We start from the raw sequence: 16,250 nt of genomic DNA on the forward strand, positions 1-16,250 counted from the left end.
AATTTTCTGGAAGTTAAATCCCTTTTTATCCTTATAAGACCATATGAAGTAAGTGCTACTGTCATCCCATTTCTCAAATGTGAAGATCAAGGCGCAGAAAGATTAAGAACATGCTCCAGGCCCCACAGCTCAGGTGGAGATGGGTGCTCAGGCCATCAGGCACAGCCTGGGCTGCCTTAGAATGTGATTTGGCTGTCAGGACCCTGGGCTTCCATCTCTTAATCCACGCTGTTTCCCCCTCACTCACATTTTCAGGAAAGGATTTCACTAGCTGTCATTTCCCTCCATGGGAACCATTAGAGGCGGAAGGTAGCAGAGGTTTCTTGGTATTTCTGCAAATACCAAGAAGTCAGCAGGGTACCCTCTTCTCAAAGCTTGCAGGGAGAGTGAGGGCAGAGGCCCTGGGGTCTGCATCTTCCTGGGCTGACTTGCCCCAGCCCCCAGCCCCACTTCTGGCCTCAGCCCATTCAGGCTGGCCTCCCAGAACTCCCCGTATTCAGCCTCCCACTCTGAGTCCCCAGGGCCTGCTTCACGGGACAAATCCAGCAGAGTTTCCATCCCTAGCTGAACATAGCTCGTCCTCTGTGGTGTGCCATCCACGAGCATGCCCTGGACACTTTCCCAGCCAGCGCTGGGCTCCAGGAGGTGTATCATCAACCCATCCTGCAGATGAGCAGGTTCGATGAGCCTCAAGCCCCAGGAGACAGGGCCTCTCAGGGTGGCAGCCAGGGCTCCCTTGCCAACCTGTCTAGAGGCCTTGGCTAAGGCTCACCCCATTGGAGAGGGGGCCTGCAGGGACCGGCCTGGAGCCTGGTCCTGGAAGTGGGCTGCTGTAGCTCCTGCCCCTCCTAGGGGTGTGTTTGCTGTCACCACTGTCACCCCAGGCCCAGGCCCAGGGCAGCACGCACGGTGGTAAGAACAGTCAGCACAGCAGCAGGCACCACTGAGGGCCACAGACACCTTGGCTCATAGGACTCTCAGGACAGATGGGGAAACCGAGGCACGGGGCCAGCAAGTGCCAGGAGCCCACGCAGGCACTGCAGTTTCCCCAGACACTTTCAACCTGGGGACCCCACAGCCGCCCCCTTTTCCTGGCTCACGGGGAGCTCACAGACTCCCAGGAAAGCTGAGGGGCATGGGGGGGGGAGCAGGCAGGGCCAGGCATCTCCAGGGATGCCCCAGGCCTGTTGACGTGGGCCCCTCTGTGTCCGCAGGAGGCCTACTCCGTGGCCCGGCAGTTCAACCTGATCCCGCCCATCTGCGAGCAGGCAGAGTACCACATGTTCCAGCGCGAGAAGGTGGAGGTGCAGCTGCCGGAGCTGTTCCACAAGATAGGTGGGCGCCCACCCCGCCACCTGCCAGCCGGCAGGCCCCAGGCTCCGTCTCACCTGCTTTTCCTCCCTCAGGAGTGGGCGCCATGACCTGGTCCCCTCTGGCCTGCGGCATCGTTTCTGGAAAGTACGACAGTGGCATCCCGCCCTACTCGAGAGCCTCCCTCAAGGTGAAGGAGTGGCCCAGGGTGGGGAGGGCGCTGTGGGCAGGTGAGGCCTGGGCGGCCCTCAGGGCACAGCTGTCCCGGCCAGCGTCACCAGGATGGGTTTCCTGGCATGAGAAGCTGGGCAGAGCCCCTTCCTCCTGACCCCACGTGTAGAGGGTCCGCCCACCCTGACACAGGCCCCAGGTGAGGAGGGCAGGGTCCACTCAGGCCCTTTGAGGTAGCCTCCCTTCCAGAACACCCCACTCTGCACCGCCACTGAGACCTCTGGGGTTAAGAGCAGGTCTGGGGGCTGGCCTGGGAGGTCACCCCAACCTCTCTGGCTTCCCTGGGTCCCCCAGGGGTCCTGACCTCAGAGACGGGTCCGACCGCACCCTGCCACAGTCTGGCCCACGGCTGGTGATGCTGGAAGGCCTGGGCCTGGGGCAGATGGAGCACAGGTCATCAGCCATCTGCGGTGGGAGGCCCAGGGGACCCCTCACTTGTAGCTGTGTCCACCCCCAGGGCTACCAGTGGCTGAAAGACAAGATCCTGAGTGAGGAGGGCCGGCGCCAGCAGGCCAAGCTGAAGGAGCTGCAGGCCATCGCCGAGCGCCTGGGGTGCACCCTCCCCCAGCTGGCCATAGGTAACAGGGAGCTGGGCACAGGGACGGGGTCCCTGAGGGCCTGGACTGTGGGCTCTCGCAGCTGGCCATAGGTGATGGGGCTCAGAGCCCAGTGGGCCAGTGTTCCTGGCAGGAGGTGAGGAACTCCTGTGTGACATGGCCATAGCTGTCAGGGCTGCAAGGGACAGGGTTAGGTCCATGTCCCTGGGGAGAGGGCATGGGTCCTTGAGAGCCTGGGCCACCCCCTCCATCCACCAGCCATGTGGCACGGGGAACGGGGGGTGCCTGAGCCCTTGGGCCTGATTTCCACAGGGGCAGCGGGGCCAGAGCTCTCCGGCACCTTCTCCACCGGGCTTTGGGCAGAGTCCCCTTTGGCACTGCTGAGCTTCCTGGCACCCTCAGCCCCCAGACCAAAAAGCAAGGTCTCTCTGGCCCAGGCAGGGGCAAGGCAGAGCCAGAGGCCACAGTGGGAAGACCTGCCTCCCTCACCTCCTGTCTTGCTCCCCCAGCCTGGTGCCTGAGGAACGAGGGGGTCAGCTCTGTGCTCCTCGGTGCTTCCAACGCGGAACAGCTCATGGAGAACATTGGAGCAATACAGGTGAGAGGGGGCTGAGGTGGAGCTCAGGGCCCAGCGAGCCCTGCACCCAAGCACAGGGCCACTCAGCACCCGCAGTGCCCGGAAAAGTGCAGGGGCTGCATCTGGCGTGAGCCTGCTCCGAACTGCGTCCTGATAACAGGAGCAGATATGAACACGAAAGGCAAGAAGTCAGTGACAAATGCCAGAGGTGACCAGCACCTTAGGAAGCAGGGCAGGCAGGGCAGGAGAGCCACAGTGCCAGGCTTCCGGGGTCAGCTGGGCCAGGGGAGAAAAGGGCTTTGGAGCAAGTCTTGAAGAGGTGCCAGAGACTCGTGCATAGAAGCTTCCGGGGAGGAGCAGTCCTGGCAGGTTGAGGAGGCACCAGGCAGAGCTGAGGTCCCCAGGGTGTTAACATGCCTCTAAGGACTGGGCTGAGCTGGGAACAGAGCCTGGCATGCTCCCAGGAGCTGTTGAAAGGGTCTTGCTTTCTGGCAGCTCACGGGGGCACTTCAAGGTCAAGGCCAAGGCCGAGATGGCTGGTGGGAGGTAGCAGCAGTCTCTGAGGTCAGGTGTGGGAGCTGTGGTTGGAGCCTGGGTGCTGATGAGATTGGCTGAGAAACTGGATGTGGGGCGGGAGAGCAGAGTCAGTCCTGGGGAATTTTGTCACCCAGAAGGCTGGTGTTGCTGTCACCTAAAGCAGGGGCAGCTGGGAGAGCAGTTAGGGGGCACAGAAGGCAGGCACTTGGGGGCCTCGACCCTGCCACCACCACCTGCCAGTCCGTGGAACGTGGAAGGGTCGCCTGCCTCCCTCCACAGGCCCGGCCAGACTCGCTCATGGAGCTCTGACTAGTTCTTGTCCCCGCACGCAGGTCCTTCCAAAACTGTCATCGTCCATTATCCACGAGATCGATAGCATTTTGGGCAATAAACCCTACAGCAAAAAGGACTACAGATCCTAAGCTGCCCACCACCTGCTCGGACAGTTTCCGGTTCCCTCCTGTCTGTTCGCTCGCTTATGCTGTTTTGACGCCAAGTACAGCGTGGGGTTTGTCTCCAAGAGAAAACACCACTCCCAGACGTCATCAGGAAATGATCTCCAGTCGCTGCCAGATGCCACCCGCTGCTTCCCCAGACCATGTCCAGCGTGAGCCCGGGAGATGGCATGGGTTAGGAAGGACCTTCAAGCAGTCCCACCCAAGCCTGTCGCCTCGGCTCATCCTTGGAGAGGAAACCAAGCTTCTCCCAGCCGTGACCCTTCGTGGCAGTTCCCAAGTCACAGCCAGGCAGAGACTTGGTGGGGTCCTCGGGGCAGGCAGAGTGGGCCTCTCCTCTACCAAGAACCGCCCCTGGGAAGGAGTCCAGCACTTCCTGGAGCCCCCTCGCCAAGGCCCTGGTAGCCGGGGTCGGGCTCCCTATTAGAGGCTTCTTCAGCCTCCCTTTCCACAGGCTCCAGGTATTTTGTGCTGGGCCCAACCTCAGATCCCTTCCACCACCCCTCTCGACCCCACCCTGCCCGGGCCATGCCCACCCAGCTAGCCCTTGGCCCCCACCCCACCCTTGCTGGCAGGGGCAGGGACCCCAGGGAGACTGGCTCTGTGGTTTGGGTATAAAAGCTTGTGGGTCTGACTTTTAGGTAACTGTCCCACCGTCTCCAACTCTGCCCACAATTGATGGGCCTCATGCCACAGAGGCCCAGAGCACATGGGAAGGGTCCCAGTGGCATGGGCCCTGTCCATGCCACAGAAGGCCCTGTGAAGCACAGTTAGTCACACCGTGGCTGCTGACCACCGGGGGGCAGGCGACAGTAGGCAGGGGCCATATGCCCCAGGCTGATTCCTTAGGCCCAAGACCCTTCTCTGTCCTGTGGCGGAGCAGTGGCCCTGGGTTCTGCCCGGAGAACACGCTTGGGCTCAGTGAGGGAGAGCCTCTGGGGTTCCGGGCTGCAGGCCCAATGACCAAGGGCTGTGCCACTGCCACAGTCCCCACAACATAGGAAGAGACCCCAGGGACCCTCTCCCTGGAGAGACGCGTCCCCACCCAGGTCCAGGACAGGCTGGGGAAGGGAGGGGGACGGGCGAGCGTCAGCCCCTTTGCAGGGGGAGGCTCGAGGGGCCCAGTCCTGGGGCCCCACGGCCCTTTGCTGGCTCTGGGAGTGGGGCTCTATGAAACCTGCCCCCGCCCTGTCCAGCCAGCGGGCTCCACGAGGCCCCGGGCAGGCGGTGGCTGGCCCGCACCCCCCAGCGCAGGCACATCTGTTCCTGCTCTGCCCTTCAGCGGGGCTGTTATTCTGGGAAGGCTCCTCCCTGCCACTCCAAGGGCCTGCTGTCCAGGCCTGGCTGAGTGAAGGCCTGGGAAACAGCTGTAGGAAAACCACAAAGGAGGGGGAGGAGGCGGGCAGGGGAGAGAGGAGGGAGGAGGCGGGCAGGGGAGAGAGGAGGCCAGGCACACGGTGCCCTACATTCCCCATCCGCCTTCCTGATGGCCCTGTAGGCTACAGCCCTCACCCTGCCCAGACAGACCCTGGGGTCCTCCACCAAGACCTGCTGCACCAGAAGCAGCCGTGGGTTCCCGAGAGGGTGCTGTCCTTTTCCAGCGGAGGCCACTGGGCTGAGGCCACTCCCCTCCATGCTGCTCCAAGGACAGGGCCCTGCAGTGGGCAGAGGGTGGTACTGAGGGCCAGTGGCCCTCCTCACTGGCAGGGAGCCCGTTGGGAGGTGGTCTGCAGTGTGCAGTGGGGTCCGCGGCAGGGCTGCTGCGGGGAAAGCGGTGCCCGCTGGCCGTGTTACCAAGGCAAGGGAGGCAAGGGCCCTGGGCCACACGTGCACACCCCGCCCAGAGCCCAGGCAGCCCCGGGTGGCACTTCCAGCAACGTGGCTCTGAAGCATCTCTTCCTCTGGCTCCACTTGCAGGGAGGACGGGGCTCTGCTTCCTGGGGGTGGTCCCCAGTGGGAAGGAGGCTGGAGGGAGTTGGGCAGGACCTCTGGAGAAGGAGCAGAGGGCCGAGGGCAGCCTGAGCCTGGAAGGGGAGAGCTGCCCAGCCTCAGGGGCACCAGCCCAGGTCGAGGACCAGCAGCTCTCCCTGGGTGCCAGGCCTACCTCCTGGGCCCCAGCTGCCGGCTGGCCCTGCCTGGCCACCCTCCAGCAGCCCCCACCCTCTTCTGGAAGCAGTTTGCCAAGCAGGGGCCCACTGGGCGGGCCCGACATAGGAGAGGGCCCAGGGTGGGGGGGCAGCAGAGCCCCCCTACTGCTCATCCCAAACACATGGTCAGATCTGGGGTCCCGGGGAAGGCGCCCGGCCACCGTCTTCTCAGCCAGTCTGTAAATCACGCGCCCTCCCTCCCCCTTTCTCACCACCGTGGTTCCCCAGCTACCGCGTTCCCCACGGCAGACTGCCGCGCCTGCCTCGAGCTTCCCAACCAGACAGACCGGGACCCGGCCGCCTGTCCGTGGAATGACTAATAAACCCAAGCCTGCGGGTCCCCTGCCTCCTGTTCTCGTTTCCTTAGGTCTGGGCTGGGCCAGGGCTGCCAGCTGCAGACACCCAAAGACTGGGGCTCCCGAACCGGACCCTAGGGCCAAAAGGTGGGTCGGGGTGAAGGACCTTGCAGGAGGCAAAGACCAGGGTCAGACGTGGGGCCAGGGTGCCCCCCCTGCACCCGACACACACACGGTCTGTGGCCCTGTCCCACGGCCCAGGGATGGTTGCTGGGAGGCTGTTGTGGCTTGAGGAACTGGTTGGCTGTGGTCCTCATGATAAGGGTCGGGGCCTGGGGAAGCCCACAAGATGGGGGTGCAGGTAGACGGGCATCTCCCCAGCACATGGCTACTCACTGCCCATCCCTCCCAGTGCGACCAAGCCCTAGAAGTGTGACTTCTCAGGTGGGACGTGCCTTGGAGCAGGGTCCCCCACTCCACCCTCCCCAGCCCTTTTGTAAATGAGAATCTGACTCAGTCCCTTCCCAAAGGGTTTATTAAAACACAGAAACCAAAACATACACGCAGAGTACAAAGAAAAGGTGACTGTGTTGGCTGTGGTCTCTGCCAGCCTCCTGCAGGAGACGGTGAGCCACAACCCCCGGGGAACTTGGTGTCCAAGGTTCAACCCCTGCCCCACTAGGGGCCCCGCAGCAGGAGAGACCCTCTTAGCTGGCCCAGAGTGCCAGGCCCTCCCTTGGCCAGCCTGAGGATGCGCCTGGGCCAGGGGCCTGGGCAGGCAAGTCCCTCCTCCGCCGCCCAGGCGGGCCTTCCCTCCTCTCTCCAGGCCAAGCCAGCAGGAGCTGCAAGGCGGGGGCGCCAACCTCCGTGCGAGGAGTCGGGACACACACACACACACACCCAACGGGCCCTTTCTGGGTATCGCACCTAAAAAAATACTTTGTTTAAAAAAAAATCTGAAACTTAAGGGGAAAAAACTCCATAAACACAACCACCCCCACGCCTTGGGCTCACGGCCACAACCTGTGAACTCGGGGACCAGCAGGAGCAGCGGCTCCCCCTGGTGCCAAGGCTGTGCAGAAGGGCTGGGGCACCGTCCACCTGAAGCTACAACCAGGCCACCGGGACGGCGAGGCCAGGGGGGTGGGTCGGCCTCGCCCTCCCAGGCCCCCATGCACACTAGAGGCCACGGGTCCACCCCTCAGTCCCTCAGTGGCCCTGGGATCTGCAGGCCGAGTCCTGGTCAACCCTGGGCCTGGGTGGACTCTGGGAAGGAAGCCCAGCCACAGGAGGACCTAGCTGTGGGACAAGGGATGGGGCCTGCCTCTGGGAGAAGCCAAAGCTGCAGGAGACAGGATCCTCCGGCCGCTCTTCAGGGAGGCTCCTCCCGCCTGGCCCCAGGGGGACAGAGCAGCCTGGAGGCAGGTGTGAGGGAAGGTGCCCTCAGAAGTGGCCACGCCAACCCAAGGCCAGTGCCACCTGGCAGACCGCTGAGCCCTTTGGCCCAAAGGCAGCTCAACAAACCCCCACACTGGACAAAACAGAGGGCTGGGACCAGGAAGGCAGGCTGCCCTGGGGCTCAAGGGCGGCCATCTCCAGGGCAAATCCAACGGCCTGAAGAGGCCAAGGCAGGCCTCCCCCGGGCTCTCCCTCCCCGCCACAGCTCTGGCAGGAAGTTACTGAGGAACCAGGATGAGAACCATCTGGAAAACCTTTCCTGCCCCACTTTCGGCAGCCCACCCTCCCGGGTGTCTTGGGTGCTGGTCATGGAGAACACGCTCTTCCCAGGGCCAGGCTGGCTGTGGGGGCCACCTCTAGCCCAGCAGGGAAGGGGGACAAGGGTCCCCTGGACAGGCCTGGGAAGAAGCAGAGAGAGGGACCAAGCAAGGTTTCCAGGGAGGAGTCACAACCAGGGAGACCACCAGCCCTTGGGAGGGGCAAGGGAGAGGGTCATCAACTGGCCTAGGACCCTGCACTGGGGCGGGGCCGGGGCTGTCCCAGAGGCCACCCAGGGGCTGACTGTCCACCCACTGAGGATGACATCACAGTGGCCCTGGGTTGGGGAGTGAGCTCGCGGCAGGTCTTCTCATCTGGCCTGAGCCAGGAGGCTGCAGGGGCGCTGACCAGAGGATGGTGGTGCTAGATGACCACAGGGACTTGTGAGGACAAGGGCCACCCTCCTGGGAGGCGGGGCAGCCACCCCGGGAACTCTGCGTGCTCAAGCCTGCCGACCACCCAACCCTCTCCGCCTCCGGGGCTCTCCTCCCCTGGCCCACCCCTGCTCTCAAGACCGGAACAAGGGGCCTTGGGGTCTGGTCCAGGGGTTCAGAGAAAAAGCCATGTTACAGATGAGCAACCTGGAGCTCAGGGAGGGCCGGGCATTTGCCCAAGTGTCCATGAGATGAGGCTGAGACTGACTACTGCCCCTGGCCTCACTTCTGTCCCCGACAGGCCCAGAGACACCACGTCCCTCATGCCTCTCCCAGGGAGTGGAGTCTGAGCCCCTCTTGGCCCCAGGCCCAGCCAGTTCCTCAGTGAGTTTCCTTCTGCACTAAAGGACCCCCCCCCGGCAGGCTCCAGCTCAAGGCTGCACAGCCCTGTCCGCTACGCTGGGCCAGTGGGAGGGTTAGACAACAGGCACAAGGCCTGGCCAGCTCCCACTGACCCCCATCCTGCGTTGGGGCATTATGAGGTCTTGAGGGCGGGGAAGAGCCAGGGTGGAGCTGGATTCCAACCAGGCACAGGTGGGAAGAAGGGCAGGGGCTCCACGGCATTCCCACAGAGGAGGCAGAAGCAGGAAGGCTCCTGCTAAGAAGGGTCTAGAGGCCACTGAGTGTCCAGTGCCCTGCCTCCCCGCAGAGCTCTTCCCACACCCTCCAAGAACTCATTAAGGGCAGCCCAGATGGAGGACCCCCCAGGGACAGAGAAGGGGACAGTCCAGGCCTCAGGGGTCTGCCTGATTCCTCCACATCTGTGGCCCAGAACAGAAACGTCTATACCCAAAGGTGGGTGGACAGGCCTCGCAGGACACAGGACAAGGCAGGGTCTCCTGGGCCATCAAAGACCAGGTCCCTCCTTACCAGGACACAGCTCTCACCTGCCCATAACCACCCCCAGCAGATGGCAAACCTCCGTCCCTTCCTGCAGTGGCTCCGGCAGACTCATGCCCCTCCTCCCTGGCCGCACACGCTGAAGCCTGCCATGTACCTCTGGGGCCTCTCTGCTGGTAGCAAGAGCCCAACCTTCAGGACATGCTGGGCCAGGGACAGACATGTATCCCCCAGAAGACGGCCTCTACCTGGTGGTCTCCATCCCGGGCAGGAAGGAGACAGGAAAACCCTGTCTGATCCAGCATCAGCAGCATCTCCTCCGTCAGAGCAAGGTGGCCCCTCTCCCACCTGGCCCACCTGGTTCTGGGGGTACCAGGCGGGCAGGGGCTGCAGCAGGAGGGCAGGCGGGACGGGGCAGGAAACACTGAGTTCTCCCCAGCTGGGCTGAGCCTGCAGGGTGGCGCCAGGGCCTCCAGGGAGCTTCCCCTTAGGTCTGGAGCCTGGTGACGAGACGTGAGTGCTGTGCTCAGAATCTTCCATACGTCATCCAACTTTTATCAAGACAAATTCATCCGAATCTTCAATAGGAAAGTGCAAAAGATGTACAGATAAATGAAATCTCTCTAGGAAGTCGTCTGGAAAAGGTGGCGAGAGGGCATGTCCAGCATGGCAGTGGGTGTGACGCTGTGTGGAAGAACTCAATTACGACAAGGTGGCACTCTGGGCTCTGGCCAGCCAGGCTAGGCCTCGTTCTCTGTGAGAGGATGGCACTTCTCCATTTCCCTTTTGTCCCAAGGTGGCACCGGTTCTAAAAAGGCAGCAGCTTTTCTCTCCCGTGGGGGTCAGGCAGGTGGCCCGGTAAGTGTGGCTGCAAAAAGCAGGTCAGTGGGTTATGTGTCTAGGTGGCCAGGTGGCCAGAGATACCCCAGAGCCTACAGCTGACCACTGGCCAGGCCGTGAGCTGTACCCAGGGTGCTGGACAGCTCTCCTCAGTCTCCAGTGGGCTGACCAGCCTGGAAGTCCATCACCTTCACCCTCAAACTGTCCTGTCTGCTCTTATGGGGACAGAACTCAGGGGAAGCTGGTGGTCCCAGTGAAGGAGGTGGCAAGAGCTGGCAGTTAGTCTGTGATAGCCGCCCCCCCTCTCCATTCCAGTGACACTCCTCAAGCTTTCAGTGAGGGTATGAAACAAGACATAACTGCCCGCAGCGCCCCACTGAGCAGGACAGTCAAGGCAGGACGGGGCACTGCTCTGGGGCAACTGTCCCAACTCACCACCAAGAACACAGGTGTACATGGAAGTACAAAGACGGAGGTGCACACACAGGGTCTGCCCAGGTCCACTGGGTCCTCTGTGTCCTGCCACCCAGCCTCCCATGGCAGACAGCCTGGCCCAAGGTGGTCCCGGGGCAAAGGGGGGCTGGGTGGAGGGCTCCAGGCCAGTGGGTGACTTCCAAAGCCTGGGGCAGTGAAGACCTGAGGCTTAGGGACCAGAATCAAGCACATGGACGGGCTAGTTCTAGCCAGGCCTGACTTGCCAAGCTGGCCGGGTGGGCGCAGGACAGGGGAGCAGCCAGGAGGGACCTCACCTCAGCTGGAAATGAGCGCTGCAACAGGGGGAAGTCACAGGGACGGCTAGATATCTGCCAAAGAGAGAGAACACGGGGCTTGCTGGGCATCCGCAGCAGGCGGCAGGCTGGGCCCTGGCAGGGCACCGTGTGCATGCTGCCCGGAAGCGGAGGGGCACCTACCAGTCACATAGGGCCCTAGGGGCATCTGGTTGTAGTTGACAATCCCTCCCGGTCCAGGGCCCCGGAAGTTGGGCCCAAAGTTGTTGTTGTACATCTGGGAGGAGCCAAAAGCGCCCTGGAGGCAAGGATTCAGCTTTACAGGTGCCGCTCAGCACCCACCCAGCCCCAGCTGGGGCAGCGGGCGCCCAAGGGGCTGGCCCCATGCACGGCATGCAGTCTGAACCTGACCTGCTGGATGGTGGGGTCCCCGGCACGGTTGGTCAGGCGGCTCAAGATGCTGCGCTCCGACATCTGCAAGCGGGCAGCCACCGGGGGGATGCGTGACAACATGGAGGGCAGGCGCGTCACATCTGCCTTCATGTCACTCAGCAGCTCCTCCAGCTGGTTCAGGACTGCAGGGCAGGAGGGCCCAGGAATGGAGGGGCTGGCTGGCTGGTGCCACCCACGCCGCAGCCAGGCCAGCCCTCATTTACAAGGGTGTGTTACGGCACGCCCGCATCGGATACCAGGGGGCGCTCTCGCCAGGCGCAGGAAGCCCTTTGGCCAACTGGAGGATCAGTGGGCTTTCCAAACAACTCCAGGGGCCCCTGCCCTGGCAGAGGCAAAGCAGAAACACCGGGTTTCCCTTCACACACAGAGCTCCCCAGGAGGCCACAGCCTGGTCCAACCCCGGGGACAGGATGCAGGGCTCACAGGACCAGGCTCACTAGCACACAGAGGACACACAGCTTCACCGGGTTCGTGAGAACTGAAGGGAGGTGCACCTCAGGCTCCATAACCATGAGGCTTTAAATCCTGCGGCCCGTCACCTACCCAGCCCAGGGCCTGCTCACAGGTCCAAGAAAGGAGCCTGTTTCCCCTCAGTGAGGGACGGCCCCAGGCCGACCCAGGAGGCCAGGCCCTGGGCCGGACCTTCTGCCCCTGCCCCTCCCCCAGGGTGCCCTGGCCCGGGGCGGCTCACCCTTGTGCAGGACAGCGTTGGCAGGCTTGTTCCCGGCAAGGGACTCCTTGGACAGGTGCTGGTGGCTCTCGGCAAGGCACTCCACCTCGGCCAGACGGGCGTTGAGGGCCATGGCTGGGTGGTTGGGGTCCTGGGTCATGTTGAGGTACGCGGCCCTCCGGAGCTGCTCCTCGATGACCAGCGCCTGCTCCAGCAGCTGGGGGGTGAGAGCTTGGCTGGCCCCTCCCCTGGACGGCCACGCTCCTCCTGCACCAGCGCCCAGCCAGGCCCAGGCAGGAAGGAAGGCCCCTCTCCCTGCCCCCCCACCTCTGGCCCTGCCGAGGACTGACCTTGAACCTGCGGGCCAGGAACTTGTTCTTCATCTCCAGGTAGTTGCCCTTGTGGATCTCAGACTTGAAGGGCTCGTTGAGGATCATGTACCTCGGGTCATTCTGGATGTCCTGCCAGCGGGCATAGCCATGCCTGCAGGCACCGTTAAGGACAAAGCTGGCCACAGGGAGGGGTGGGGCTGGCAGCTGGGCTCGGCACCCAGCTCTTTGATGGGGGGCAATGGGGACAATCTCTTCAGGCAGTGACAGGGGTCCTCAGTGTGCCAGACATGGCACAGGGACCCCATCATGGCCACTTCCTCCACCCCAATAACCAGGGTGGGGAGGCCCAAGTGCCAACACCCAGGGCCTGTGCGTGGGGCCCGAGCTGGAAGCAGTCTCAGAGGCGTGATGGACAAGAGGCCGCGTAGACCAGGTCCAGGTAAGAGGAGGGAAGTCTGGACCGGACCACAGAGCCCGCGTGTGAGTGCCAGGGCGTCCCTGGAAGCTAGGAGAAGGCGCTACAGGGTCCCCACCGAGCCTTCAGAGGGCTCCTGCTGAGGTTCCCAGAGCCAGGGGCCAGCACCCGCCCGGCCTGGTCTGCCCAAGGATACGTCACGATGCCCGCCAGCAGCCAGTAGTCATGGCGCCGGTGCCAGATGTCATAGATCTTTCCCGAGGACACAGCGGCACGTTCCTCATTCTGCCACAAGGTATGCAGCTCTGGGAAAACCGCCAACGAACAGAATGAGAGGAGCCCCACTCTGCTGTCTCAGCGGTGGGCTGGAAGCGCTCCCCAACACTGGCCCTTCACACCACCCCAGAGTTCAAGGCTCCGATGTACCAGGACAGGACATGAGACAGACTTTCCTCAACCATTCACACCGTAGCACAAAGCAACACCGGCCCAGCTCCCGGGCCCACAGTCAGGGACAGCAGCAGCCCCAGCTCTCTGCCCCCACATACCCGTGAAGCCCCCGTCGGCAATGTTGAACATGAACTTGAACTTCCCGTTCTTCTCTTCCTTCTTCCCCTCATCGTCCTCCTCTCTGTCACCGTTTTGCTGCGTCTCAGCGGGCTCCTTCTCCTCAGCTTTGGGGTCATCTGTGAGTGGAAAGATCTCGTTAACTGAGACACTGGGTTCGATCCTCAGAATCACATAAAAATTGAATTAAGGTTATTGTGTTCACCTACAACTAAAACAAATATTAAAAAAAAAAAAAGATCTTGAGATCATGTTAACTGTCCAACCCAGGCACTGGCCAGGGTCCAAAGGCAAGCAGGGGTCCAGAGGAACAATGTTCTAGGATTTACAGCACCTACCAAATGCAAAGCTGAACCCCAAATCCTCCAACCCAAGACCTATGACCAGGTCTCACCCTCCCTAGGGGCCATGGAAGGAAGGGCCAGGAGAGAGCAGGGGGGCCATTTCCAGGGAGCAGACCACTGTGCTACCAGGGACTGGTGAGTCCAGGCTACCATGCCCAGCTCCAATAAGATGATTGACCAGGGCCCAGGAGGACCATCAGGGACCAAAGGACACAAGGAAGAAAGCAGAAAAGCCCCAAACCTGGCCTGCAGTCGCTGCCGTCCCCTCTGCTGTGACTCAAGCCTAGCTCCAGCTTGTCCAGAGCTCTCTCTTTCTCAGGAGGCACTTCCTCTGCAAGATAAAGAGGGTTCCCAGGTGGAGGCTCAGGAGGTCAAAGAACCCCATGCCTCTACCTGAAGTCCAACAGGTGCATCCATGAGCTCTGGGAGTCCAGGCCTGGACACCCACTCCAGAGGCTTGCCCTGCCCCCACCTGCCAGCCATAATCTGGAATCGCCCTCCTGCACCAAAAACCAAAGGATGTGAAGTCCAGCCACTGGGCAGGCCACAGCCCTGTGGAACTCCTCTTAAAACATCCACAAGTTCCAGGCAGAATAGATGGCATTCGTGGGGCTGGGGACAGCTTAGGGCTTGCCTAGCGTTTGCAGGGCCAGGGTTCAGACCCCCAGCAGCACAAACAGATGATACACACACACACACACACAATCACATCACCAAAAAAGCCATCAACACAGGAGATCTGAGTGGGGTGGTCCACGGAGGCTCACTGGGCCCAGGAATTCAAGGCCAGTCTGGACAACACAGCAAGACCCTGTCTCCTCAAAAAAGAAAAAGTGAGTTCAGTAAAAGAAAAGAAAGTCATCAGGAGCCAGAAACAAAGAAGAAATTAAAGCCAGGGATACATGAGCTGGCATTTGGTGGCCCCAGCAGGGAGTCATAACCACCGGGAATCGGGGTGCTGGGGCTGGGTCTCAACACCTCAGCAGGACAGATGGGTCAGCCCAAAGGACGCAGAGCACTGGAGCTGAGCCAGCGCCCTGTGACTGGTCTGCTCTGTGAGTGGAAGTTCCATCCGACAGGCACAGCCAGAAGCCCATCTCCAGAGAGCCCCAGGGGAAGAAGGTGCTCCTGAGGAGCCTAAACCCCAAGTCTGGGACCCCCAGGCTGCAGGGTCACAACCGTCCAGTCCCAGCAAAGACCAGCAAATCTACTAGTGGGACCACTGGGCCCCAAGCACTTGGAAATAAAGGGGGAGGGACATGACACTGTCCAGGTGACATCCAGAACCTGGGAAACCACCATCCATCCACCTGGGCAACCCAGCAGCGAGTCAGCGGGCAGCCGTGTCACCAGGAGGTGATAAAACCAGGAGACAGGCACTAAAGCCAGAGTGTCTGGAATGGCTAAAGGGAAGGGAAATGGACAGAAAGCACATAGCCCACAGGGGAAGAATAAGACCAAAAACAAGCTGGGAGCCAGATGCTGTGCAGCACGCCTGTAATCCCTCAGCTCAGGAGACTGAGGCAGGAGGATCCCAAGTTCAAAGCCGGCTTCAGCCACTTAGTGAGGCCCTAAGCAACTCAGGAAGACCCTTCTCTAAATAAAACATTACAAAGAGCCAAGGATGGGACTCAATGATAAAGTGCCCCTGGGTTCAATCCTCACACCAAAAAAAAAAAAAAAAACCAATCAGGGAGCCAGGGAGAGTGGCGTACACCTATAATCCAGAGACTCAGGAGGCGGAGGCAGAAAGATTGCAAGATCAAGGCCAGCCTCAGCAACTTACTGAGGCCCTAAACAACTAAGCAAGACCCAGTCTCAAAATAAAAAATAAAAAGGGTTAGGGACGTGGCTCAGTGGTCGAGCACCCCGGCTTCAATTCCCTGTACCAAAAACAAACAAAACAAACTGGAAAAGCCAGACAATCTGTAGAGATGAAATTCACAATTGGGAACAGATTTCTAAGGTGCCCTCAAAGTCCCCAGGATGGAATATGATGGATCCTACTCCCACGAGTGGCACAGTGACCTTAAAACAGGGGGTTACCGGCGTGGGCCTGACCCCGTCACAAAGCTCTTTAAAAGCGGGGAGCCCTCCCAGGCCAGCCACGGGAAAGGCAGGCAGAGGCCAATGCAGGAGAGGCCCTGCGGCCCCTTGCTGGCTTGAGGGTGGAGCTGGCTTGACACATCAAGAAACGCAGGTGCGGGCTGGGGACGTGGCTCAAGCGGTAGCGCACTCGCCTGGCATGCGTGCGGCCAGGGTTCGATCCTCAGCACCGCATACCAACAAAGATGTTGTGTCCACCGAGAACTAAAAAATAAATATTAAAATTTAAAAAAAAGAAAAAGAAACGCAGGTGGCAGCTGGCAGCATGTGGCCCCCAGGTGGTGCCAGCAAGGAAATGGGACCTCAGTCCTCCAAGTCCCCCAACCTCAAGAGACCAACGTCAGTCAACAAGAGTGAGTTTGGAAGTGCTTTCTCCCCAGAACCCTCAGGGGGGAACCTGGCCCAGCCAAAACTTTGATCTCCGTCTCCAAGACCTCCGCAAGAGGACTCGGCCGCGCCCTCGCCTGCCTTCTGACCCGAGAGCCGGGAGCTAACACACGCACTGTTCTGAGCCCTCGGGTGTGCAGTCATGCCTCCGCAGCCACGGAGCGGAGCAAATGGGAAGCCGGAGACACAGCCAGGTCAGGCCAGGATACCGAAGCTGGGTCGGAGGAGAACCCAGAAACCACGCAGA

General features: G+C 61.3%; 2 protein-coding genes across 16 annotated transcripts in view; one reads left to right on the top strand and one right to left on the bottom strand.

Moving 5' to 3' along the window:
• Positions 1-6,161, top strand: part of Kcnab2 (potassium voltage-gated channel subfamily A regulatory beta subunit 2) — an 83,295-nt gene extending 77,134 nt beyond the window's left edge. For all 9 annotated transcript variants that reach the window (XM_078025108.1, XM_078025112.1, XM_078025111.1 and 6 more), the window contains 5 exons: positions 1,215-1,335; positions 1,407-1,501; positions 2,000-2,120; positions 2,609-2,697; positions 3,546-6,161. In XM_078025108.1, the coding sequence (XP_077881234.1) occupies positions 1,215-1,335; positions 1,407-1,501; positions 2,000-2,120; positions 2,609-2,697; positions 3,546-3,635 (516 nt within the window). In that variant the 3' untranslated portion in view covers positions 3,636-6,161. The remainder of the gene's footprint in view (positions 1-1,214; positions 1,336-1,406; positions 1,502-1,999; positions 2,121-2,608; positions 2,698-3,545) is intronic.
• Positions 6,162-6,628: 467 nt separating this feature from the next.
• Chd5 (chromodomain helicase DNA binding protein 5) overlaps positions 6,629-16,250 on the bottom strand; it is a 59,235-nt gene continuing 49,613 nt past the window's right edge. For 5 of the 7 annotated variants that reach the window (XM_078025089.1, XM_078025091.1, XM_078025088.1 and 2 more), the window contains 9 exons: positions 13,752-13,841; positions 13,148-13,285; positions 12,796-12,904; positions 12,203-12,335; positions 11,874-12,069; positions 11,141-11,304; positions 10,913-11,027; positions 10,751-10,804; positions 6,629-10,029 (listed from right to left, as the gene is read on the bottom strand). In XM_078025089.1, the coding sequence (XP_077881215.1) occupies positions 10,797-10,804; positions 10,913-11,027; positions 11,141-11,304; positions 11,874-12,069; positions 12,203-12,335; positions 12,796-12,904; positions 13,148-13,285; positions 13,752-13,841 (953 nt within the window). In that variant the 3' untranslated portion in view covers positions 6,629-10,029; positions 10,751-10,796. The remainder of the gene's footprint in view (positions 10,030-10,750; positions 10,805-10,912; positions 11,028-11,140; positions 11,305-11,873; positions 12,070-12,202; positions 12,336-12,795; positions 12,905-13,147; positions 13,286-13,751; positions 13,842-16,250) is intronic. The other 2 variants (XM_078025090.1, XM_078025092.1) reach the window with 1 other exon arrangement.

This window comes from Ictidomys tridecemlineatus, chromosome 11 (genome assembly GCF_052094955.1).
Source record: "Ictidomys tridecemlineatus isolate mIctTri1 chromosome 11, mIctTri1.hap1, whole genome shotgun sequence".
NCBI classification, from domain to species: Eukaryota; Metazoa; Chordata; class Mammalia; order Rodentia; family Sciuridae; genus Ictidomys; species Ictidomys tridecemlineatus.